At 41.6% G+C, this 27477-nt stretch overlaps 1 protein-coding gene across 1 annotated transcript in view; it reads right to left on the reverse strand.

Moving 5' to 3' along the window:
* Positions 1-434: 434 nt before the first annotated feature.
* The window catches only part of ATP6V0D2 (ATPase H+ transporting V0 subunit d2), a 56410-nt gene continuing 29367 nt past the window's right edge, over positions 435-27477 (reverse strand). Inside the window, exons 3-8 of the mRNA XM_003782506.1 lie at positions 14454-14632; positions 12078-12157; positions 10487-10564; positions 4140-4316; positions 2231-2305; positions 435-709 (exon numbers count right to left, since the gene is read on the reverse strand). Coding sequence (XP_003782554.1) covers positions 548-709; positions 2231-2305; positions 4140-4316; positions 10487-10564; positions 12078-12157; positions 14454-14632 — 751 coding nt within the window. The 3' untranslated portion in view covers positions 435-547. The remainder of the gene's footprint in view (positions 710-2230; positions 2306-4139; positions 4317-10486; positions 10565-12077; positions 12158-14453; positions 14633-27477) is intronic.

Genomic DNA, 27477 nt, shown 5'->3' on the forward strand with positions numbered 1-27477 from the left:
CAAATTTATTAACAAATGTAACACTGCCTGCCTCTAGGGAATATGGTTTGAAATTGTGGTGTTTTCTCAAGCCTACAGGATCAAACCCACAACATTTCCCATCAACTGGGGTTAAGTTTGGCGACATATAGTTTTGTATTTTTGTGAACCTAGGGAAGGAGCAGACAGGGAAAAAGTTGACACTCAGTATTTGGGCCTGCGGAGAACCAAGCACAAGCAAGAATAGACACTTTTATTAGGTCCAATTTTTAACAGAAGTTAACAAGATTAGGAAAAGTATCATAGGGTCAGTTAAAATTAATGTCTAAGGCCCTGTGAAGAATGAAACATAAATGTGGAAACAAGATTTAAGGCTACTGAAAACAAAAGAATTGTCTTGTTACAGGGTTGGTCTACTGTGTTGCTAGTGGATTTGCAGTTCTTGAGAGTATGGCGTAGCTTATTTTTGTGCGACCTAGATAATACAACACGATTTCTTTTATTTTCCTCAATAACTTTCCTGTGACATTTATGTCTTTCCACATTTGAGCCCCCTGCCCCCTGAGGATTATAAAATCGGGATGTAACTGTTGATTTTAGTTCGATGTCTCTGGGAAATGCACTCTGCTATCCACACGACGTTCCTCATTTCTTGTTCCTTCAGCTTTACGTATGCATAAAACACGCCGTAGTGGAATTGTCTGTTGAATGCCAGCACATTTATTTGTACCTGAAACAGGAAACAAATAACAGAGACCATCAACTTACTTGGAACATACTATACTTCTGAAATAATATGAAGCTACAGACTGGCTTGTGCTTGGGCCAGGGTTATTTGTGTTTAAATAGACAATGTCCAAGTTGAGCCAAATAGAGGAAAACAGTGGCAACCTGGCAAGTTCTGCGGAAAAATGGAGACAACAGTAGGTATAAAAGTAAGTGCTCAGGATCAGCAGACAAGCTCCAAATCTTAACAACATTGCTAGGCGCAAAGATTGTGGGGAGAACTTTGAAGTGTGTGCATAACTTTGTAATAATACTTGTCTGGCTTCTGACTAGTGGAATGGTCTCACTTAGGTAAAGTAATTCTTCTTTGGCTATAACTTTTAAAATTTTTAAAGTTTTCTAGGCTGTCTAACTCCCCTCCAGGGCAGTGTCAGGGGCCCCTGGAATTTAGTCCAGTCTGAGAGTTATGAGCTTTAATAGGACGCCCTGTTGCAACTTTATGTTGTTATTTTTTTCTGGAGAAGTTATCAAGTTAGCAAGTTATTCTTTAGTTAAACTAAAGACTAACATAGAACAATTCCTTTGTTCTTTCCTATTTTGATATTTAGACTGTAAAGAAGGCCAGGTACTGAGCCCCTTCTGCAGCACTGAAAACCTCAAGCAAAGTACTCAGGAGTGGAGGCCGGAGACTCATTTTTTCCTGCCAAGGGCAGCTTCCTTATCAGTGTCCCTTGCAGCAGTGGTGCAATATGGCAGAATTTTCAAACAATCCTAATATATGGAATAATTTGCATTGTTTTTACTTCTACGACAGACTCCAGAGAGCTGCTGGAAAGCATCTAAGGAGGAGGCTTTATAAGGAGATTCAGGAGCCAGTCTGACCCTGAGGTTTGGCTAACTTTCAGGGTTTTCTGTTAATTTCAATCAGATTGAGAGGGAAAGGCCAATAACGTCATAAAAATGAACAGAATATACTAGAAAAACTACAGATTTACCCGATACAAAACAAAAACCACTTTTGCTAATAGCACTGTATCCCAGGAATTGACTAAAAATGAATTAAGGACGCTTTTGCTTTTGAGGGGGAAGAAAGAATAATCTAGACTGGATGGGTTTTCCCATGGTTAATTCTTCAGCATTATAATTGTGCCCATGAACTATAACTGTGGGTAAACCCTTCCTGAAGGGGAGAGAGACGTGAGACTGAGATGCACTGGCGTGAGAAGAGTTGGTACTTCATCACAAGGGCATCCTGGTTAATCAGCTATTAGACAACTCTAATCCTTCCAGAGTGTCACTCTTTCCCATCTATCTGGTGAAGAGAGTTCCATGTGAAGCCATCAGATGTGAGCCACAGGGCCCTGGCTCTAAGGCAGCAGTACTGACACACTGTTGACTTTCATGCTATGAATGTATCTAATCAGTGTATCTGATCAACTGTAAAAAGAAAACCCAAAGTAAGAATATATTTAAAAATCCATAACAATAGAAAAATGAGCTAATAGCATTTTCACTTATACCATACCTCATGTTCATAAAACACATCCTCCAACGTCTTTCCCCCACTGCCACCTACAGCCTCGAACAAAGGCTTGTATACCTTAGAAACAAAGACAAGAGATTCATTTTCAATGTATTTTGATTTCCCCTGAATGTATGTGACTGTATTTGTTTCCCTGCAATATAGACAATGTGCCTCTATTCTGTTTTAATCTGTGGCAGAAGGCCTGAATTTTATTTTAAGAGGATCTTTGTCTTCCTGAGGAACCACCAAGAAGTCCAAATAATAGGCTGAATGTCTAGCCTCTTTGCCTATTCAAACATCCAGGCAATTCTACTCTCAATATATTCTGTTTGCGCTCATTTCTACAGGCAGGGTCTCAGGGCCAGCTAGGTATGTTACAGAGGCTTAATCAGCATCTGTGATTTGATTAGTAAAGGTTTATGGATTCTTTGAGATGACAACTAAAGGAATGTGTATGGAAGTTTAACTGTGAAAGGGATGGAATTTGTGCAGAAGTGCACACTTTAATATTATGCTAAAGAGTCTCATGCAATTATATATGAGATGTTACGAAAGCTTATTCATTGTTAGGTTTTTCTTTTCTGGAGTGCTTCAGAAATCCACAGGAAAAGATGAGAGTCAAGAAAGACTCAAGGCACAGTGGCTCATGTTTGTAATCCTGACACTCTGGGAGCCTGGGATAAGCTCAAGCTCAAGGCTTGAGCTCAGGAGTGCAAGACCAGCCTGAGCAAAAGTGAGACCCTGTCTCAACTAAAAATAGAAAAATTAGCTAAGGGCTGTGGCAGGTGCCCGTAGTCCTAGTCTTCAAGAGGCTGGGGTGGGAGAATCGCTTGAACCCAGAAGTTTGAGGTTGCTGTGACCTAGGCCTATGCCTGGACACTCTAGCCTGAGGCAACAGAGTGAGACTCTGACTCAAGAGAAAAAAGGAAGAATAACTAGAAAGTCCTGGAAGTGTTACCTAGAGGGTGTGTATGCAACTATCCATAAGTCAGAGGGAATGGAATCAGAGATAAGGAGCATCAGGCTGCCTAAGAGCCAGTGGATGCTGGAGTCAAGGGAGGAGTTAGCAGCTACTTTTCATCTCCCATTTTCTGGCCACTCAGCAGAGAGTGTGGATAAACCAATTCAGTGGTCCTCAACCTGTGGGTTGACCCCTTTGTAACAATGAAAATACATTGCGGCAAGGGAGGTTGAGAACCACTGCAGTAGATCCACATTCTCTCATGTAGTCTACCTAGTCTTTTTTTTTTTTTTTTGAGACAGAGTTTCACTTTGTCTCCCTTGATACCAAGTGCCGTGGCATCATAACTCACAGCAATCTCAAACTCCTGGGCTCAAATGATCCTCTTGCCTCAGCCTCCCAAGTAGTTGGGACTACAAGTGCCCACCACAACATCCAGCTTTTTAGAGATGGGAGCCTCACTCTTGCTCAGGCTGGTTTTGAGCGCCTGAGCTCAGGCAATTCACCCACTTCAGCCTCCGGGAGTGTTGGGATCACAGATGAGAGGCTTCTATCTAGACATTCTGTACCTAATCCCATTTCCCCTGAGGGGTACCGAAAGGACCACTGGGCCAGGCTGTTTCATATAACTTTGCCATGAGCTCATATTTCTAGAACACTGCCCTAGTCTCTTGGGAAACTTGCTTTATCAAGCACTTCAAATGGAGTGCTCAGATGACTACTCCTTAGAGATTTAAACAAGTACTCATTTGGCAGGAATCTTAAAAAATACTAGCTTGGAATAGACATTTGAAGTATTTCTTTGGAAAGATAGTTACAGAAAGAGACACTGCCTGCTACCTTATGAATATTATAACTTCTTATAATAAGAAGTGGCCATTCGATATGTGAGTTTCCCAAGCACATCTGATAAAATAATGTCAGGCACTTCAAGAGCCCGTCACGTACTCCATAATGATCCGCTACTCTCTTCATCTGGTCAAAGTCTTCTGCTTGTGCCAACAGGCGCAGCCCCTCCGGATGGAGCTTGCCGATCCTGGGGTAGAGCGTCTCCCGGTCTTCTTTGCTCAATTCAGTGCCAAAGGAGTTGAGAGTGATGATAAAAGCACGTCTGTCAGCTTCAAACTGAATTTGGAAGACAAAATCAGTGAAATCTAATAAAGTTCTAAGTGCTATGAACAGCACTCTAAATAGACAAGTTCATTTCTGAAGTGATTTGTTTTCCTTTCCGGATGTATGTCTAATTATACTACGGACATGTGTTATTAATGTTCCCTTAGTTTCTTTGTGTAACGGAATCACTGCCTGCCAGTTATCACACAGCAGCAATGATGACCTATGACTCTTGAAACTCCACTAAGTTTTGTTTCCCAGGCACCCCCTAGTGAGTCACTCATGGGTCTCTGTCTCGTAGACCACTAGCAACACAAAATGTTTCTTCCATAAAGATGGGAAGAATGTCTACTTTTTAGGGTTCAGTCAGGGATAGAACCAGATCATGCAAGTAAAGGGCCTCATGTGGTGTTTGGAACAAAAAGTACAAGTCATGTGTCAATACCCCTTTTTAATTAATGAATCAGTAGGACTATTTACATGATGAAACTTTAGGCCACCTACCATCTGTTTGTACTTTCAAGGTTTTGGTTTTCTTTTTTAACTTGCTAGGGTAGGTACCAATAAATCTAACTCTGTAGCCAAGAACTATGAGGCTTGGTGCGTATTATCTTCCTCTCAAGACCTAAGTTTTCTTATTTGGAAGGTGCTGGGGTTGGGGTTGGCTACATGATCTTCATGTAGGTCAACAAAGACTTATGAGCTGTCTTCACCGTGCAGAACACCATGAGGCCCCTGCTTCCACCCCCACATCAGTTTTTCTATTTCATTTAAGCACTCAGTCTTTCTCGAAATGTCTTTTCTATTCTTTTAGTCTGCAGGTTTCTACTATCTCTTGGGTCCCCCTCTGCCTACTGACTATTCTATCACAGTCTATCCTTTGGGGGCTCCTTCTCTGCCCCCATGGTGTTGGCAATGGTGCCCTTGGGTGAACCGACTCTTCTCTTGGTATCCAAAATAACCTGCACTTGCCATATTATTTAGAAATCTGTACCTACATTCCCCCCCCCCCCACCGCCCCGCCGACTACACTCTAAAATCTTTTAGGAACCACTTTTCTCTTGTCCATTGTACTTTCTTTTGAGACAGAATCTCATTCCCTCACCCCACCCACATGCCACAACACCTGGCTAGTTTTTATTTATTTTTTGAGACAGAGTCTCACCATGTCATCCTCCGGACAGTGCCGTGGCATCACAGCTCACAGCAACTTCAACCTCTTGGGCTTAAGCGATTCTCTTGCCTCAGCCTCCTGAGGAGCTGGGACTACAGGCGCCTGCCACAATGCCGGGCTATTTTTGTTGCAGATTGGCCGGGCCGGGTTTAGAACCCACTACCCTACGTATGTGGGGCCGGCGCCCTACCCACTGAACCACAGGCACCGGCCTAGCCGAATTGTATTTCAGGGCTTACTAGCTTTGAAATCACCTCGAAGCTCATTAAAAATGCAAACTCCAGGGCCACTGTCCAGCCCTACTGAACCAGCATCTGCACTTTCACAAGATTCCAAGGTTATTTGCATGCACATGAAAGCTAAAAAGAATTTCTATGTACTAGCCATGAATCAGGTTGTGGCTAATTAACCAATAGCAAAACTAGACCCGCAACAGATTTTACTGGAAGGCGTTTGTTAGAACAGGTGTTTCCTATCAGGAGGAGGGTGCCCGTTAGTTCCATCTGATCCTTTTGATTGCTCTCATGGAAATTATGGGTGAGCCAAAGAAAAGTAGGGAGTGGCCTTATTTGGAAGCAAAGGCATCTGTCTCTGGCTACTGAATATAACCAGTCCTGTCAGTAATTTTAGACCTTGTTAGGATAAGAGAAGAAATACAAGAGGAAGATTTCACGGCAGTAGGAAACCTTCAAACAAAAATGAGGGCAGGAGGAACAACAAGGGAGGTGATGGTCCCACGTGTTCTGTAATGTGCTCTCTCTCGGGCTGTTGGACGTTAAGATCTTAAGGAGAGAACAGGGCGGGCGAGGCGGCACCGCAGACAGGCAGGGCAGCTGAGCAGGGGGCTGCAGGAGATAAAGCAGGACGCCTCGGAGGCAGGGTTATCGCACACACAGAGGAAGCAGTTGGAGAAGCGGGACGTCTGGGTGGCTGGAAAGACACATGAAAGCTTTTACATGCCGTGTCAGGAAGAGAGAACTTTGACTGACACAGAGGTCGTCTGTACGCTCCGTACACTTTCCAGCACCTTGGCCTTGTTACTACTGCACATTGAAATCCTGCCTGCCATCTTTTTCATGCCCTTCTCTCTCTTCCCTAACTGAATATGAGTTTCACTGCACACCTATTATATTCAATTTTCCTTTTGTTATTACTGACTCTATTTTAGATCCACCTTACTCTTCTAGTCTACAGGCTCTTGGTGTGTGAGAGTGGGTATTCTCTTAGAGAAAAGAACTAGTATTTTAGAACTGTAAGAGGACTGTGCTTTGATCAGCCCTAAGCAGGGTTTGACACAGCATCTGAGTGGAGAGGAGTGAATGGGGTGGACTGGTTTGACTGTTCTTGCTGGCACACTGTGTGGGACGGCCTGTGTCAGAGGTCTGATGTCTTTCCACTCTCTCTTCCCTTCAAAAACGTGTTCACTTTAAAGCCGTATCTTATTTTTGTTGTTGTAAGAGACAATAAGGTGCTGTTGACTTATTCAAAATCATTATCAGTTGCACATGACAGAGTTTGCTGATCGAGTCACACAGTCTCCCCAGTTCCTTACAGGAAGAAGAGTACATGGGTAGTGCCATGGGCAGAGGTGTCCATGACAGCGGAATAGACTGAAGTGACTGGAATGGAGCCCAGCTTTATGACCATGTGTAATGACCAGTAGAGGTTAAAAAACATATTCTGAGCTTATTTTTCACTATCCCATTAACCATAACGATGGAAGAACAGGAATAATAGGCAAATAGTATGCTCCTGGGAATTTGCCTTGAATATAAGTTAATTTCTTTTTTTTTTCATATAAAGTAACAAATCTTTAAATAGGTCAAATTTCCACATATTATCTTGGCTAATGCTCTTTTCTACCATATTAAGTCTTTTTAATTCTCCAGGCAAATGAGAATAAATAAGCATATACACAGAATTTATATATTGTTTAAATGCTCTATAGCTGTAAGCATAAAAGAAAGTAATTACATGATCCAAAATATTTATGTAAAACTGACATATCTCTCCAGATCTTATCATTATAGAGGTTATAATTGCTTACCATAGCTGGCTGAAATTTCTGTATAAACATGTAAAGACAGATGAATGAATTATTTTTAATAATGTTTAAAAAAAATCTAAGCTGTTCTGATAGTATGAGATTTGGAAAGGAACAATGAGAAAACTAGGGATAATGTAGTTTGATCAAATCATCTTAGTGATAAGCATTTTTTTAATACCATCCTGTATTTTCTTACATCACCAAGGACCTAATTCTCCCCTATTTCTGATTTTTAAGGTGCTCGTAGTGTGGTTTGGCTTATGAATTAGCACTTACTTTTGTAAAAAAGAATTGTGAATGGCGAATTTAATGCAGAGGCAATATGGCAGAGTGAAGAAGCATATAGAAACTGGAGTCAACTGCTTGGATTCAAATTCTGATTTATTAGCTGTGAGACGTCAGGCAAGTTATTAGCCTTCTCTGCGTCTCAGTTGCCCTTCCTGAAAAATAGATACTAAAATATCCAATTTTGCCAGGCGCAGTGGTTCATGCCTGTAATCCCAGCATGCTGGGAGGCCAAGGCAGGTGGATTGGCCTGAGCTCACAGGTTGGAGACCAGTCTGAGCAAGGGTGAGACCCTGTCTCTAAAAATAGCTGGACATTGTGGTGGACACCTATAGTCTCAGCTTCTCTGGAGGCTGAGGCAAGAGAATCGCTTGAGCTCAAGAGTTGGAGGTTGCTGTGAGATATGATGCCACGGCACTCTAGTGAGGGTGACAAAGTGAGACTCTGTCTCCAAAACGAACAAAAACAAAAACAAAACCAAACAAAAAACCCCAGCCAATTTTGTGTGGTTGTAAAGTCCAACTGAATCCACATATATGAAGCACTCCAGATAGCATCTAGCACACAGTATTATAAATGTAAGTTACTAATAGTGCTATTGTATATCTTTTGTAAGGTTGTAAGTTTTGACATTAACATTTATTTGACATGTTTTTTTGGTACAAAATACACAAACCATATCTAACCTATAGGAGTTATTTGAGTAGGAACTCTACTTTTAAACCATAGGTAATATAGCTTCTTATAGTATGGCTAGTAGTTGAATTTCTGAGAAAGAGAGAGCTTCATAGCATCACTGGGTTACTTACATGGTTAGCATGTCTGAAAGAGATTACCTCACTTTCTGACATTCAGTATGCCCGAGAAAAATGTTATGTATTTGATGCTCACTTTCTGTGTAATATAGATAAGGATAAAAATAATTTTTTAGAGTTCTGCAGTGATAAGATTTTTACTTCAAGGACTATTTCAGCTTTAAGAATTTCAGGCCCAGCATGGTGGCTCAGGTCTGTAATCCTATCACTCTTTGAGGCCAAGGTGAGGGCATCCCTTGAGCTCCAGAGTTCAAGATAAGTCTGAACAAAGTGAGACCCCAAACCCCTCTCCACTAAAAATAGAAAAATTAGCCCGGCATTGTGACAGGTACATGGTAGTTGCAGTTAAATGGGAGGCCGAGGCAGGAGAATGACTTGAGCCCAAGAGTTTGAGGTTGCTGTGAGCTAGGCTGAGGCCATGGCTCTCTAGCCTGGGAAACAGAGTGAGACTCTGTCTCCAAAAAGAAAGAAAAAATTTCATTATGAGATAGCAAAGTATCTTTAACCATAAAGTTTGTGGGGCTCATGGCTGTAATCCTATACTCTGGGAGCCTGAGGAGGAAGACTTGTTTGAGCTCAGGAGCTGGAGACTAGCTGAGAAAGAATGAGATTCCATCTGTACTAAAAATAGAAAAAAAATTAGCTGGATGTGGTGGTGTGAGTCTGTAGTTCCAGCTACTCAGGAGGCTGATACAAGAGGATTAATTGCTTGAGTCCAGGAGTTTGAGTTTGCCTTGAGCTCTGATGACACCCCTGCACTCCAACTGGAGTGACAGACAGAAATCCTCCATCATGAAAAAACAAATAAAAAGCAACACACCAAAACATAAAACTTAACAATTATATGTTTTGTGGGGAACTAACTTCATCACATGCAGTTTCAGAACTTTAGGTTAAAATATACCCAGATGAATGAAGTTAATTTATTTTCTTCTTGCATACAGGACAATGCCTATTAAGTCTTCCTTGAAATCCAAAATCTTCATGGTACCTAAATAGTCTGCCCACTAGTGAAGTTGCTATAACAGAAAATCTAATGAATTAAAATATCCTTTAGATGAAAGGTAGTTTCACAGGGCAAAGTGAAGGCTTAGAAAAGCCCAGAGTGGTATTTTCTTTTCCTATTCAAGTGAATTAGGAAGCCAGCAAGAGAGAAGGATGAAGCCCTCAGCACAGACTATGCTCAGGATGCCCGCAGGTCCTTCTGGTCTCTATTCCCAAACTCCCGTGAATTTCCAGATCAACATTCCTCTGAGCAGAGACACAGTCTGTGGTCATAAAGAGGAATTGGAAAGAGCATAACATCAACTAGAGGGGGGCCATCAGTGGTGGCATTTGACACATAAAGAAATGAGCTTGCCAGCTGTGTGTGCGTTGCCTAACTGAAGTCCTCTTCTGAAAGCTGGAATGCTCGTGAGTTGCTTAGGGAGGCCTTTATTTTAGGATTCAAAGAAGGAACAATGTCTCTGTGGATGAAGACATAGTGGACTTTGGAGCCGAGTTGTGTGGGTTCCCAGGTGCTCAACACCCCCCCACTGGCAGGAATTTGGGTGATTATTATGAGTATCTATAGTCTACCCATTGCTCACAGTATACTAAATTTTTAGTTGACTATAATCTACTTTTTACATATTACATCAAAATGAATCATGACCAAACTTTCATAAGCATTATTCTTTTCCAATTCCACAATAACTCTTCCAGGTAGAAAACTTGAAAAATGTTACTCTTAACCAAAGACACCCAATGACATCCTGCTTCTTTTATTTCTACGTAAAGGAGTTTCTAAGACAAAGAAATCTAAGTAGGGCTAAAACAATACAACGTGTGTTAGCACACTCCTTGGAGCAGTCTTTCTTACCTCAAGAATGGGACACATAACTTCTGCTGTGACGTCACCATGATTCTTACAGAATTTGTAGAAAGCCTCAAGGTAAGACTTTAAAAGAAAATAAATAAGGAAATGAATATATTTCCCTTTTATAAACTTCTAGAACAACTTGTCATGGATTATTAAGTGCCTTAATGAAAATTGAATTACTTCTCCCCTGGGGAGAAATTTTATGATAAACTTGGTAAAAGTTTCATATTGCAGCATGTTGCACAGACTGGAAAAGAACTCCATAAAAGAACAAAATTGGACTTTTCATAACTTATAATTACTTAACAAACCACTTTTTTTTTTTTTGCATGGTTTTGGATTATTTCACATGGCTAATTCTTGCTATTCTAACAAGAATGCCAAGTTCTTTTCTGAGCCCAGCAAATGATTTTAGATTCAGCCCTGTGCTGACATTTCCTCTCTCTCTGAGACACACTTGGGATGGCTCTGAACATGGAGATGTATGGAAAGGCAAAAAGTCTGGGGTGTGGGGTCAGCTTGCCTGTGCTTGAATCTCAACTCTAATGCTTCCTAGCTAACTGGCTTCTGCCAAGGGCTCCATGCCTCTCTTTTCCTCTGTTTTGTCATCTGAGGCCTGGGGATAGCACAAGCACCATAGTTTTGCTAGATGGATTTAGTTGAGGCCTATGGATTGCTTAGAACAGTGCCTTCTGTTGGTTAGGTCTCAGGGATGCCTCCCCTAAGCCCATAAGTCACAAAAAGGAGTATTGTCTGCAATACAATGTTATCTATCTATCTATTTTTGGAGCAGGATCTCATTCTATTGCCTGGGCTAGAGTGCAACGGTGGCATCATAGCTCAGTGCAACCTCAGACCCCTGGGCTCAAGTGATCCTCCTGTCCCAGCCTCCCAAAGTGCTGGGAGGTGTGAGCCACCAGTACAATGTTTTTGAGAGATAAAGTACTGTGTGTTACATATAATGACATGGTAGTATCTATTTAATGTGTCTGTAAATAAAGTACTATGTGTTACATATAATGACATGGTAGTATCTATTTAATTATCCTGTGAGAATGTCTAAAGATGCTATGGTTATATGAGTAAAAATGAACAAACTTTGCTCAGCCTATAGTACATAGATGTACTCAAATGGCAAGTAGCAAAGTGGTACCTTGGATGTATTGTCCCCAAAATGGTCACTCTGATCAAAGTTGTTTGGGCAGGTTAGCTGTGAGATTCAGGGACTCTATGACAGGATTGAGGACAGAAGTGGATACTACATAGCAGAAGGTTGAACTCTGTATGCTGGTTCACCTGCCTCATCTGCCAATTCACCTACCACCACCCAATCAACTCCTTGCATGTTCCAGGCACCACGCAAGGAGCTAGGAATGCAAAATAGGGCACTTTATTTCTTCTCAAAAATCTTGCTGGCGGAGGGAAGTTGACACGCACACATTTCACTAGAAGCCAGGTCAGAACTGTATTCCAAATATGCAAAGCTTCCAAATTGCAGAAGTTGGCTAACAGGCAAAGTAACATTTAATAAAGAACTCTAGTTATGAAGTTTTATGCAATCAAGAAAAACAATATCTGGGAAAGCCATTACCTTGTACAGTTTATTGCGCAGTAATTCAATATTCAGTTCATCTAGGGTATTTTCAGACATACAGTCTTGAAAGAATGGCGCTAGAAGCAGAAATTGCCATACAAAATAAATGAATCATAAGCAAGACTAGAAGCTGTTAAAAAACGTGTCCTGAATACACCACCCTTGGCTCACTCCTGATAAGAACACTGTGGACTTGCAATCCATGGGCTCAATAGGGCTCATAGGAACCAGGACCACAGGAGTTTTTATTACACTTTTATTGGGTGTGAGGCCTAAACACTGCTCCCTACGCTAAATGAGCTATCAGTCCTCATAGTACCATGAACCCGATCACATAAGCCTTAGTTTTTGAAGTCACCCTCCCCCAGTCGAACAGTACTGTTTACCATTTACTGTTACCACGTGCCAGGCATTGCGTTCTCCCAAAACTGTGTTTTACTTTTATTTCTTTTTTTAAGTAGGAATGGGAACCTTATTTATTTATTTAAATTAAGTCATGTATACATAGATCATGAATACATTTATGTCTTTGTGGGATTCAATGTGTTATTTGTACAAATTGGAGTGCTTACATCCTACTAATTAACATAGCTTTCACCTCATTTACGTTTTACTTACTTTTCAAAACCCTGTTACAATAAGGTAAAAAAAAATTTTTTTTGATACAGAGTCTCTCACTCTGATGCCCTGTGTAGAGTGCCATGGTGTCATAGCTTATAGCAACTTCAAACTCGAGGAATCCTATTGCCTCATGCTCAGCTAGTTTTTTCTATTTTTAGTAGAGATAGGGGTCTCGCTCTTGCTCAGACTGGTCTCAAACTCCTGAGCTCCAGCAATCTGCCGGCCTTAGCCTCTCAAAGAGCTAGGATTACAGGTGTGAGCCACCACGCCTGAGCCTGGCCAAGATACAATTATTTTTAAAATGAGCAAACTGGAGTGAATTGAATTGCTCTGAGGCATCTTGTCAAGACTGGGCAGAGCTTCACACTCACAGCTGTCTGGTTCCAGGTTCACCTGCTTCCCACCAGGTGATGCTGCTGCAGTGTCAGGCACTTAATGACAGCATAAATGTATTTTTTTCTTTTTAAAATTTTCTGTTTTAAACAGCAACTGTTTTGACAAATGATCAATAGTAAATTACTATTACCCACATTTCCTGACACTATCAGATAAATGATGCTTATAAAATTATCCCTTAGCATTCTGAATACCACAGCCTTTGTCAGTGACAAATTATAATGAAATTAACACTCATTTCATCATTGCTTCAGATCACTTGACAGACATTTCTAAGCACCTCAGGAAAAATGGCATTCCCAAATTTCTAAAACAAAATGTATTCTATATGCAAACTTACTTAGGCAGAAGTCTAAAATCAAAGGCTGAGAAACTAATCATATAAAACTCAGCTAGAGGGCAGCGCCTTTGGCTCAAAGGAGTAGGGCGCCAGCCCCATATACCGGAGGTGGGGGGTTCAAACCCAGCCCCAGCCAAAAACTGAAAAAAAAAAAACTTGACTAGAAAATTAATTTTTTAAAGAATCGCAAGTTCTATTGTGTGTTCGCTATGGCCTGGTGTGAAGTTCAAGGGTCTGGAGGCTGAGAGGCTGGGAGATGAATCCCAGTTCCTTCTCTGCTACAGATGGTTTGCATGTGACCCTGAGCAGGCTGGTTTACTTGTCTTGATCTGAAAAATAAGGGAGTAGACTAGATGGTTCCTTGATATCCCAGCCACTTCTAGGAGTCTGTGTGATAGAATATTGTATTTATAGGGAAAATGTGAATTAGACAAACATTTTCTTTTTTGCTATTGTTTGTTTGCTAGGGTTTTTTGTTTTTGTTTTTTGGAGTTAGGGTATGGCTCTGTTTCCTGGGCTACAGTGCATTGGTGTCATCACAGCTCACTCTGCAACCTCAAACTTCGAGTCTTAAGAGATCCTCCTATAGCCAGGCATTCTGGCGGGTGCCTGTAGCCCCAGCTTCTTGGGAGGCTGGGGCAAGAGGATCACTTGAGCCCAAGACTTTGAGGTTGCTATGAGCTATGATGCCACAACACTCTACCAAGGGTGACAAAGTGAGACTCTTCTCAAAAAAAAAAAAAATGGAGCCTCCTGCCTCAGCCTCCCCAGTGCCTGGAACTATAGACGCATCACCATGCTTGGTTATTTCTTCATGTTTTTGTGGAGATGGGATCTTGCCATGTTGCCCAGGCTGATCTCAGACTCCTGGGGGGGGGGGGGAGAGGCAAGCAATCCTGCCACCTTGGCCTCCCAAAGTGCTGGGGTTATAGGCGTGAGCTGCTGTACCTGGCCTGAAAGTACATTTTCTAATAACTGTGTTATCAGGCAGTTATATAATTATTGGGTATTCATACCTAGTGGTGTTTCCACCAGAACAGCATTAAAGAGATCTGAAGGTGTCTCTGCAATGTTGACGGCTTCCATTTCTGTGAAACGCCCCAGTGGGTGACACTTCACCAGGATTTCTTTCACAGGCTTTTTTTGCAACGTGCCGTTCATCAGCAGAATCACGTTGTCTATCATGTAACTGCACCTGGGTTAGAAGACAAGTCAACCATTAGGAAAACAGCTGCCTGAGCAGAAGCAGCACCCCACAAATAAAAAATGGAAACTGTTCACACAAACTAGATGAAAGATACAAACCTCTTTTCATTTTGAACTCTGGGGCTTAAATGTGGGGAGGGAAAAGGATCTGACCTCTTTTATAATTTGAAAAGTCATACTCGATATAATGACAATGTTATGACAGTGAACTAAAGCTGTATAAAACTTAGGTTGGTGGGAGTGTAGGAGACAGCCCCCACTCAGGAACTGTCAGGTGTGTGATGGGGTGGGGTGAAGGTGTGAAACTGTTTGGCTCATCAGAATGGGCAGCAGGTTTGAAAAATGGAGAAACACAGACCTAGAGCATTTTACTCGACTTTAAAAACTGACTTCTGGACCCACACAAGAGAAAATCCCAGTTAAATTCAAGAAGGGAAGGGGTTCAGTCGCTTATCCGGTGAATACAATGCACGGATGTAAGTGTCGGACACAGATACAGCTCTGAATTTTACCTGTTATGTGTAAATTATATAACCTGATGGTTTGCTACCCCATATTAACCTGAAATTTTAAAAAGGGAAAAAATAACAAAATAAAGCTGACTGCTATATTTGAATATTCAATAAACCCTTATCACCGAGGATTTAAAATTTAATGTTAAAAAATACTCTATACTCCTTTTCTGTCATGAGATCAGACAGTGAACTTTCTAGCTGTCATCCCTTGAATCCCTAAGCATTCATAGTTTCCTAATTTATATGATAACTTGATGTAAGCTCTGCCTGGGGTATTCTGGGTGTGTGTGCATGTTCACGCATGTGCTCAGCACCTGGGGTATCCAAGCAGTGGGGCTGAGGAGTCAGTGAGACCCAGTTCCTCTTTCACAGAGAACACGGCTTGAGAGAGGAACTAGACAATTACTTAAATGGCCACGAAACATATGTGCTATGCAAAAGAAATTACAGTTTAGAGGTCAGATGTCCTAGGGAAGTGACACTCAGGCTGAAACTTGAGCAATGAGTAGCAACTGTCCAGGCAAAAGGGGCTGGCAATTGGGGGAGAGAGTGTTTGAAGGCAGAAGGAAGGGCATTTGGAAAGCCCCAGTGATAAGGACAAAAGGATATTGAGTATAATGGGGGGGGGGGAGCGGGGAGGCAGGGGGAGCCCCAGTGGTGAGGCTGCCCGTGCTGGTCCTGAAAGGCAAGAGAAGGATTTGCATGTTAAGTGCGATGAAAGATACTGAATGACAATAAGCTCAAGGGAGCCTTAGGAGCCCTGTAATAAACAGTAAAACAGGAGGAGAGGTAGACAAACACATGGTGAAGTGCTGTCCAAAAAGTTCTTATTTAGTTAGGGGTATAGCACTGTGAGGTAGGTACTGTACTATCTCCATTTTACAGACCAGGAGCTGTTGACCCAGAAGATAAAAATCTAGCTGTTGATGGCTCACCCACCGCAGCTAACAAACAGGAGTTAGGAGTTAGGAGGGGCAGTTTAAAGGTGGAAACCCAAGTCTTAGGAAAAATTAGGGGCATATCCTAGAGGGCATGTAAAGAGTTCTTCCCCGAGAATTCCGGGACACCAACATTTAAGGACCTTGAAGGAAACTCAGAGGAATGACCAGTCTTAGGGTGGGAGGTGGGAGAGAAAAACCAGAGGAGAGAATTCTGAGAAATTCTATAGAGTTCTAGAAAGAAGTGATCAGTGTAACGTCACAGGTGTGTCAAGACCTTCAAGCAGATACCCATAGGATGCAGCAGTGACGAGGTCATCTGAGAAGGCAGCAGAGACACTTTCGGTGGGCTGTGTTTGTGGGAGAGAAGAGGAAGGAAGGCGGAGACCTGAGCACTATGTGTTTACAATGAATGGGAAATAAAGAGGCTTAAAAACAGAGTTCACACTACGAGTGGGCCTTAAAGACTGGGACGATAACTGCATGGAGATCCAGGGGCCAAGGAGGCTTTTGATTTTTAGGTTTAGACTTTGTGCTTTATAGATGAGACAGAAGCAAAGATAGACCTAAGCACTCAGTAGAAAGAGGCAGTCAAGAAGGTCTCATGGATCAAAAGAGGTCAGGGACAGGCCACGGATGAACTCAGGTCCTCTAGGTTTGACAGTGAGGAGGATCAGCCACTCCTATAAGATAGACTTGAAAAACGTTGCTTTCTCTGGATAAAGATTAACCTGGACACTTACAAACATTGTCACTAAAATCAAGCAGCGTGGGGACGGACTTCCTGTGCAAGAATTCATTTCTGGCTGGAAAAGCTAGCTGCTTCATTATGAAACGTCTACAGCATATTCCCACAAAAATTCTAACTGAAGAAGTTTCTGAAGCAGGCAATTATCCCTTTATAAAAAGCACATGACTATAAAGTTTCTTCACCTCGTGAACAGCAATACCAAATTTAGACACTATGGAATTTTAGAATCCCTTTTTATCTCTTCAAAATGATATTGAAATGGAAGTGCTTATTTAACTGTCCCTTTATGGCTCAAAAGCAATTACCTGCGAGGGGAATTGCCAGCACTTAATAATCCTTAGCAGGCTCCAGACATTTAATTGCTCCCCACAGCACCCCTGCAATGTAAAAGCACAGGAGCTGCTAGCCTCCCCAAGTTGCAGAGGCCTGACAGATCACTGCTGACAGGCAACCAGTGTCAACCTTGTGGGTAGGATTTAGCCCGCATGTAACAGCCAAAGCTATGCCTGTGCAGTGTGTGCATGTGTGTATACTAAGTATGTTTTATTTTTTACTAATAGAGAGGCTAGGCCTTATACTGCAAAGAGCAAGGGGTTTTTTTGGTTTTATTTTTGAAAGTCTCATTTTTTTGCCCCTGGTGGAGTGTTGTGGCATCATAGCTCACAGCAACCTCAAACTCTTGGGACTCAAGTGATTCCCTGGCCTCAGCCTCTCAAGTAGCTGGGATTATAGGCACCTGCCATGATGCCTGGCTAATTTTTAGAGATTGGGTCTTGCTCTTGTTCAGCCTGGTCTTGAACTCTTGAACTGAAGTAATCCACCTGCCTCGGCCTCCTAGAGGACTGGGATAGTAGGTGTGAGACACTGTGCCTGGCCTAAGAGCAAGGGTTTTATAGATTGGATTCAATTTTATTTTTCTTTCTTTCTTTCTTTTTTTTTTTTTTTGAGACAGAGTCTCACTTTGTCACCTTCGGTAGAGTGCCATGGCTTATAGCTCACAGCAACCTCAAAGTCTTGGGCTCAAGCTATCCTCTTCTTTCGGCCTCCTGAGTAGCTATTAGAACACCTGGCTATTTTTTAGAGACAGGCTGGTCTCAAACCTGTGAGTTCAGGCAATCCACCTGCCTCAGCTTCTGAGAGTGTTAGGATTACAGGTGTGAGCCCCAGTACCCGGCTGATTCCATTTTATTTCAACTCATTATTTGAGCAGCCTTGTTTCTAAAATGAGACGAGGGCACTAGTTCTCATGGTGTTGTGCAGTAAATGAAGTGAGAACCCAGAGCTTGGTCTCTGGTGGGGGGCATGGGCGTCTCCTTCCTGCCCCCTTCCTCGGCTGCATCACCATATGCTCCAGGTAGATAATTATCACTGGCTGTTGGGTCAGCAGGGAGATAGTGTGCCCAGAAGTTTACTTTTTCCAGACTGTGATCTTTATAGGCTTCCAGGGTCACGCATACAGTGGTTAGGAAGGAAATAGTTGCTGATGTTGCCCGGGTAATTTTTGAGCTTAAAGTCACTGAGGTGTTCACCTGGTTCAAATCCCTCATGTTTCAGATAATAGTGCTGGTAAGTAAGGACAGAGCTGGGATTATTGCCCATTCAGTCTGGTTAATTTTTCTCCTGGTCGTGGTTTAGATAGATATCCTTATTTCAGCCTTTTCTAAAGGCTAAATAGTATTGTTCTATCACTTTGACATCAGCACCTGTGAAAATCATAAAGCCATCTAATACTGTGATACAGTAGATTACACAATTTCAGAAAGTTTAGGTTCTAAATAATGCCAGGTCTTTTTGAGGTTTTTACTATGTGGCATCGTCATAAGCACATTCTCACTCAAGGTCTCACAGCAATTTAATACTGTAAGGACCATTATCAACACCACTTTACAGATAAGAAAACTGACGCTTAGAGGGACTAAATGCTTTGCTAAGATCAAAGTACTAGAAAGAAGCAGAGTTGGGGCCCCAGAGCTGAAGCAACTGGCTCCTTCCTGGGTTCAGCAATATTTTAACCTTTCCACTTGGTCTCACAGCTGCTTCTCTTGCCCCTGAGCTTACTGAAGGATGTTGAGGACAGCATAAATCTACCTTCCATGTGATAACTACCAAGTTCTGCTGATTTAACAGTTGCTAACTGGTCAAATAATAGCCATAATTTGGTGAGTTAGAAGAACTGCTCTCCTATGAATAAAAATTTTAGCACATTAGCAGTAGCTGAGAAATGATTGTCATTCACCAAGCACTCTGGCATGAGACAGAAATAGAGAAATGTCTTCTAAGAAAAACAGAGTTTGGTGAAAACCTCTCCAGGGTGCTGCCTCTTCATGGTCACACCTACTCCCTTCCCATCCACCCCCTCAATGCCTGTGGAATAAGAATCTGTTCTCCCACTCTATCATTTTGCCATTTTGTGAATAATATACAACTGGCAGCATATGTGACATTTTGAGTTTGGCTACTTTAATTCTGCTTAATGCCCTTGAGATACGTATAATTCATTCAAGGTGCTGCATGTAAATAGTTTGATTCTTTTCACTGGTGAGTAGTATTCCTTGGTATTGATATACCACAATGTATTTAACCATTCACCTGTTGATAGGCATTTGGGTTTTCTTTTTAATTAGTTTTCGGCTATTACAAATATGAATTGCTACAAATGCTCTTGTGTGGTGTGTATGTCAAAATAAGTTTTTACCTTTCTGGGATAAATAAATGATCAGAAGAGCAATTGCTGAGTTGCATGCTAAGGATATGTTTAACTTTTTAAGAAATTGTAAAACTCTTTCCCAGAATGGCTATACCACTTTTAGTGCAGCATAAAAACATTACTCCTTTCAAGTTTCTTTACCTTTTCTATTTACATTTTTTTTTTTTTTTGAGACAGATTTTCACATTGTTACCCTTGGTAGAGTTGTGTGGCATCACAGCTCACAGCAACCTCACACTCTTGGGCTTAAGTGATTCTCTGGCCTCAGCCTCCTAAGTAGCTGAGACTATTGGCACCTGTCACAACACCTGGCTATTTTTAGAGATGGAATCTTACTCTTGCTCAGCCTGGTCTTGAACTTATGAGATGAGCTCAGGCTGTCCACCCACCTCAGCCTCCCAGAGTGCTAGGATTACAGGAATGAGCCACCACACCCGGCCCACCATTTACAATTGTTTAAGTATTTCCTCTATGTACATTGGGAGCCACATATAACTTAGAAAATTCAAGGGACAAAGTTTATTGTATTTATGCGTATTTTCCCTCTTTCTGTTTTTCTTTCTTCTTTCCTGTTGTTTCAGAATCCTCCTTTAATCATTTCCTTTCTATTTGGAGAACTTTGTTTAGCCATTCTTTTAGGGTCAAAAAGCTCTGAGTTTTTCTTCATTACAGAATGTCTTGATTTCCCGTTCACTCTTGAAGGATGTTTTCACAGGATATAAATGCTGTGTTGACATTCACATTTCTTTTCTTTCAGCCCTGAAAAAAATGCTGTGCCACCTCCTTCTGGGCTCCATGTTTTCTAGGGAGGGATCCGCTGTCATCTGATTTACTTTTCTCCCCTAGATAAGGTGTACTTTCTCACAGCTTTCAAAATATTTTCATCTTTGTTTTGCAGAAATTTGATTATGACGTGTCTTGGCTTAAATTTTATAGGCTTTTTCTTATTTGGGGGTTCATTTATCTTCTTGAATCGGTAGGTTTGTGTCCTTAGCCAAATTTGGGAGATTTTTCAGCCGCTATTTCTTTGAATATTTTTATACTTTTTGGCTTCTCCTCTTTTCCCCTCTCCTTCAGGGGGTCATCACTACTGTGTGTGTGGCCTCTATTAACACCAAGGCAGGAAAGAGGACTCACGACTGCCGGAAGGGGGTCAAAGTCCCAGCTTCCCACTCAGCCTTCTAGGTGGTACGCAGCGGGGCAGGATGACTCTTACAGCCGGGTGAGGGTGGATGCCTGGGCTCCCCACTAGCTTTTCTGACAGGGGTGGAAGTGCAGTTTTTTCCATGGTGTTTGGCTAGACTAGGGTAGTTATTATCGAAAGATTGTTTTGTTTGCTAGGCTGCCTCTTTGCTGGTCTTTGGCTAGAGAGAGAGGCTTTGCTTGGGGCTTTTTACCAGTCCTTTTAGCTTTCTGGGCTGTGTGATTCTTCAGCATCCAGTTGGGGGTATAGGAGGGTTTCAAGTTTTTTAGTACATCTACCTTTGCCCTACCTTTCTCAGTCTTTTTTTTTTTTTTTCCGACAGAGTCTCACTATGTTGACCTGGGTAGAGGTGCTGTGGCCTCACAGCTCACAATAACCTCAAGCTCTTGGGCTTAAGCGATTCTCTTGCCTCAGCCTCAATGCCCAGCTGTTTTTTGGTTGGAGTTGTCATTGTTGTTTGGCAGGCCAGGGCTGGATTTGAACACACCAGCTCCAGTATATGTGGCTGGCACCATATCCGCTGAGCTACAGGTGCCGAGCCCCTTTGCCCTTGAGGTTTTTGGACTCCAGACTATGCATCCTAGCATGGTATAGAAAGGATGGTAGAAAGGGGGAGGTTGAGAATAGGGAGGTGAAAGGGGAACCCAGCATGATGCCCTGACTTCAGGGACCCTTAGGTAGTATTAGCCCCTATACACATTGGAATTCAGCATCTAGAAACTGGTCACCTTATAATGTTCCTGTCTCCATAGCTCTTGGAAAGCTATCCTGCACACCTACGGGGATGTGTACTACAGCTGGAAGATTACCACCCTAGGGGTTACGCAAGATTAGTCACTAGGATAGATTTTAATTTCTTCTTTTTTCATTTTAATTTTTATGTATGTCTTAAAATACCGATATTAAGAGAATGCATATAATTTACCATTAAATATGTTACATATTGGGTGGTCTCATTTTTTAATGATTGGAGTGTTTGATCAAAGGATGGGAATCACTGAACTAAAAGAACAATAAGAAGGCTGAGGATGGTGGCTCACACCTGTAATCCTAGAACTCTGGAAGGACAAGACAGGTGGATTATTTAAGCTCCAAAGTTCGAGACCAGCCTGAGCAAGAGTGAGACCCCAGTGTCTACTAAAAGAAATATCAAATGTACTAAGTGAGAATATAAATGTCTTAACATAATAACTAAGAAAATGCTGTAGAGGCTATGTAGAAAAAAAAATAAATAAAAAATAAAAGAAATAGAAAAATTAGCCAGGTGCTGTGGTGGGTTCCTGTAATCCTAACTACTTGGGAGGCTGAGGTAGGAAGATCACTTGAGCCCAGGAGTTTGAGGTTGCTGTGAGCTATGAACATGGTACTCAACCCCAGGGTGACAAAGTGAGACTCTGTCTCAATAAAAGTCTCAATAAAATGAAATGCAATGAAATAAAATAAAATGACAAAAGGGATGATGGACACTACACAATAATGAACCCACAGACACAGTGTGATCTGTCCCTAAGAGTCTCTGACATAGTGAAGGGGAGAGTTAAGATCTGGGATGTGCTTATGAGCACTAAATCAGAGTGAGCAGGGCTGCAGGTGGACTAGGCCTTTAACACAGATTCCAGAGGAGAAGAACTGGGGAGGAGGTTGTCATGGCCAGCAGAACTTTTCCACGGCTTCCCTGTGCAGCACCTGGGAAGGAGGACAGAGGCAGGCAGCGGGGCACATGCATTCTTCCTCTCAAGTACCAACAATAAGGAGGGCTTCATTCAGGGGACAGAGTGCTTTTCAGGCTTGACCTGCCAGAACTTGTATCAGTACATGATCACGTTCAACACTGCTCCATGCCACTTTCCTCCTCATTCCTCGTACTGTGAATTCTGTGATAACTTGTCTTATGGTTTTCCTCTCTCTCAGGGCAGTCACTTTGAGTTCAGCCCATTTGCTCTTTCCTCCTTCCTGTCTGTCCCTTACACATTGCATACCACAGCATTATAAGAGCTGTTTTTATACACAGTTGGAATAATAGGTGCCTACCACAATATCTGACTATTTTTAGAGAAAGGGTCTTGCTCTTGGTCAGGCTGGTCTTGAACTCTGGTGCTCAGGCAATCCACCTACCTTGGCCTCCCAGAGTGCTAGGATTACAGGTGTGAACCACCATGCCCAGCCCTATAAAAATTCCTTTTAATGAATTTAATTTTTTTTTTTGAGACAGAGTCTCACTTTCTTGCCCTCAGTAGAGTGCTGTGGCATCACAGCTCACAGCAAACTCCTAGGCTGAAGCAATTCTGTTGCCTCAGCCTCCCAAGTAGCTGGGACTTCAAGTGCCCACCACAATACTTGGCTATTTTTTGTTACAGTTGTCACTGTTGTGTAGTTGGCCCAGGCCAGGTTCGAATCCACCAGTCTCTTGTATATGTGGCTGGCACTGTAACTACTCTGCTACGGGCACTGAGCTATGAATTTAATTTCTTGAGAACCATTTTAGATTCATAGAAAAATTCACAAGATAGTACAAATACTCCACAACTAGTTTCTTCTATCACCAAGAATTTAGTATGGCACATCTTTCATAGTTAATGAGTCTTTCTCTCTCTATGTATGTATTATCATTAAGGTAGTTTATTATTTCCTTAGCTCTTAAGGATTAGGAGATTTTGCAATGAAGAAAGAGAAGGAGTCAGAATGGTAAAAAGAGCACAAAGAGTCATCGTGGAATGAATGGAAGAAGGACATCAACAGCTGTAATTCCCATGGAGAGCTGGGAAAGGGATGAAAAGAGACATCCATTGATGGTTTGATGGTTGACATCCTAGGATGGTTTTGGTCGCATGATGGGGTAGGAAATAAGACTGATGAGAGTTAACAAGTAAGAAAATACAGAAGCTTAAATTATTCTCTTCGACAAACGCGGCATCACAGGGTGAGAAGGGCCAAACTATCACTGTCTTCACAGGGTCACTGTGCAAATTAAATCCAATTTACATATGAAAATAGTTCATAAATCATAAAGAAATTGTCATAGTAGAAGGAGCCCAGACTTTGAAACAAATAAACCTGATTCCAAGCCCAGTTTGGCCACTTAAAAACCAGTTTATCAAGAGCTCCATTTCCTCAGGGTTACAATGGGAATATTATCAATCTAAGAGTCTGTTAATAGATGAATGGATAAAGAAATTATGGTCATGGGCGGCACTTGTGGCTCAAAGGAGTGGGGTGCCGGCTCCATATACAGGAGGTAGCGGGTTCAAACCCAGCCCCAGCCAAAACTGCAAAAAAAGAAAAGAAAAGAAAAGAAATTGTGGTCATGTACATGATGGGATATTACATAGCCACAAAAAAGAGTGAAATCCTGCAATCTGCAAAAACATGGAAAGAACTGTTAAGTGAAATAAGCCAAGCACAGAAAGACAAATCTCACACGTTCTCACTTATACGTGGGGGCTAAATATTAAAACCAATTGATTTCATGGAGTAGAATAACAGTTACTAGAGGCTGGGAAGGGTAGCAGGGAGTGGGGGACAAATGGGGATGACTAATGGGTACTAAATATAGTAGGACAGAATGAAGGCCATCTGAAAGCACAACAGAGTGACTAGAATCAACAATAAGTTAGGGTACACTTTAAAATACCTAAAAAAGTAGAACTGGAATGTTCCCAGCACAAAGAAATGTTAAATGCCTGAGGCGTTGGATACCCCAATTACCCTGATTTCATTCATTTGCATTGTATGCCTGTATCAAAACATCATCTATACCTTATAAAGACAATGATTATGCACTACAACAACTAAAAATTAAAAAAATTAAAAACTGAAACAGAAATATTTGTCCACCTTCGAATGGCTGGCATCAGGATTAGTGATGCACACGAGAGCACTAGCTGAGCGCCTTGCCTATGCAAGGACGCTCCTTATGCAAGAAGGAAGAAGACATTTTCCCATACGCTGAACTTTGCAGAAATGGAAGCAGGGAACTGCCAACCACATCATCTCTAATGCAAAAATGTGCAAGGTTTACACTCTTGTTATGCCTGAGCTTTTCTACATCTCTGTAGTTTTACAATTAGTTCTAGCCCAAAGAATCTTTTCTGAATTTACCTGGTGCTTTTAAACAGTAAAAGATTATCATGCAGGTGTGGTGTGAAGAGGCTAAGTGGTACCGTCCTTTGGAAGGCTGGAACATCCACAAGACAATAAAACATGTTACTTTGAGTTACACTTATTAGCGCCCAAGTCTGGTTTGTGTATATTATTACGATAAATCCTATTGTGATCCTGTTTTGTATTTTGTAACTCTAGAAGCGTCTTTGCGTGGGCATTATTTTCTGTGTAGCTTCCTTTGAGATATCTGAACTTCAGAAAGCTCCCTGGTATCTCTTTGGGGATGTAATTTTTAATCTCAGAGCAATGCTTGCCAGCTGGGTTCCATAATTATAACAGCTTCTGTATATAAAAAGGGCCTGAACCCCTTTGCTAGTTGGAGGCACTTCAAGACTCAGTCTGCACTTCTTTATTTGACCCTGACTAAGTAAATAATTCATTGATTACAACAGATTCATTGTCTAAAGCATTGTAACTAAATTTTAATCCCCAGAGCTGCATCCTTATTTCAGGCCTTGATTGCTGCGGTTCCTGTCTCTCCATGGGAGGCCAGATCAGCAGCTGTTCAGCCTCAGCATGTAATCATGTGTTCTCAATGGCAAGGATTCTGTTTTAGGTGACCAGAACTATGGGACATGTTGGCTAGGTCACATTTGTACATATGGAATACACAGGAATGGAGACATGGAATGCATTTTTAAGGCTGGGTGCAGTGGCTCATGCCTGTAATCCTAGCACTCTGGGAGGCCGAGGCAGGTGGATTGCCTCAACTCAGGAGTTCAAGATGAGCCTGAGCAAAATTGAGACCCCTATCTTTACTAAAAATAGAAGGGAAAAAAAAAAAAAAAAACTGAGGCAAGAGCATTGCTTGAGCCTAAGAGTTGGAGGTTGCTATGAGCTATGATGCTACAGCCCTCCACCCAGGGTGACAGCTTGAGACTCCGTCAAGAGAGAGAGAGAGAAAATGTATTTTTAAGGGCCTTTGTTTATGAAAAGGATTGAGGTGTGTGTGTCCAATATATTTGGTGCACTTTTTATAGATTAGTGAAATTCCTTAATGAAAGATGATGATCCACTTCTAACAAGCCCAACGGTTACCTACTGTGACGTGGATGATAAAAGCCACGTTAGAAGTCTTTTCCAATGTATGAATTTTCAAATGCAAGTTTTCCTTGGTTGCACTGGTAAACATTTCTGTTATGCCTAGAGTTTGTTCAATATAACACTAACCACACAGGCTCACGTGAGGGGCAGCCCTACCATTTTGCCTGATTTGCTAAATAGTCTGCTGAGATTTAGAATATCCCCATAAACATTCTCCTCCCTCTTGAAATTTGATGGGTTTTGGCAACATTTCTTGCTTCTCTGAAGCTTCCCTTTTTTAAATAGAGGAAGTGAAAATGAGAATAATTTGAAAAAGCAATCAATTTTGCTGTCATGGTCATTTTTCCTTCTAGCAAAATAAGATACTGAAAAATCATCCAGAAGTCAGAATTGCCTCTAGTAGCATATTTTGGAACAAGAATACTGATCACTGTGCATTTCCCAAGCGCTTCGTAGCTCTGGAATTTTAAGAAAACTCTTTATTATTTAAAATTCCCCACAATCTTATTCTAACCCAACTGTTTGGATTAAGAATTCCTCAAACTTTTCTTGAGTAAACTCACAGCTAAAAGGGGGTGGAGGAGAATTCCTGAAACTTATTTGTCTTTTTCTATATTAATACATTTGTTTTTACTCTCCTCTAGATATGAAAAATTTCCCTTCCCCACCAGTTGCTAAAAGGTGAAGTCTTTCCCATCCTTTACCGTATTTGAATAATACCATATTTTCCCTTAAGCTTTTTAAATGTCTCCAGATAAAAGTGATATATATTTTTAAATTTTTATACTTGCAGTTATCCTTAGGCAAAATTAATTTTCTTTAATTTATTTTTTCTTTTAAAGACAAGGTCTAGCTTTGTCTCCTAGGCTGGGGTGCAGTGGCCTAGTCATAGCTCATGTAACTCCAAATTCTTGGGTTTAAGGGATGCTCCTGCCTCAGCCTCCAGAACAGTGGGGACTACAGGTATGAACCACCACACCCAGGTAATGTTTTTATTTTCTGTAAAGATGGGGGTCTATGTTGCCCAGTCTGATTTTGAACTCCTGGTTTCAAGTGATCCTCTTGCCTCAGCCTCGTAAAGTACTGGGATTCCAGGCATTAGCTACCATGTCTGGAAAAACTAATCTTCAGTATACATTGGCAGGAGCAGTGATGAACATGAGGAATAGTTAGCTCATTCAATCACAAATATTTATTGCACATTTAGCATGACATAAGAACTGAATTCCAGTACAAATTCTCCCACAGTTAACTGTATGCTCTTGAGGAAGTCATTTTACTTGTTCATTTTAAATGTAGTTATTTGCCAATCATCTTTTGTTTTAAGAAAAGGGTAGACTGGCTTGGCACCTGTGGCTCAAGTGGCTAAGGCGCCAGCCACATACACCTAAGGTGGCGGGTTTGAATCCAGCCTGGGCCTGCCAAATAACGATGATGGCTGCAACCAAAAAATGGCCAGGCGTTGTGGCAGGCGCCTGTGGTCCCAGCTACTTGGGAGGCAGAGGCAGGAGACT

Source organism: Otolemur garnettii, unplaced genomic scaffold (genome assembly GCF_000181295.1).
Source record: "Otolemur garnettii isolate 467f Iridium unplaced genomic scaffold, OtoGar3 scaffold00004, whole genome shotgun sequence".
Classification (NCBI taxonomy): Eukaryota; Metazoa; Chordata; class Mammalia; order Primates; family Galagidae; genus Otolemur; species Otolemur garnettii.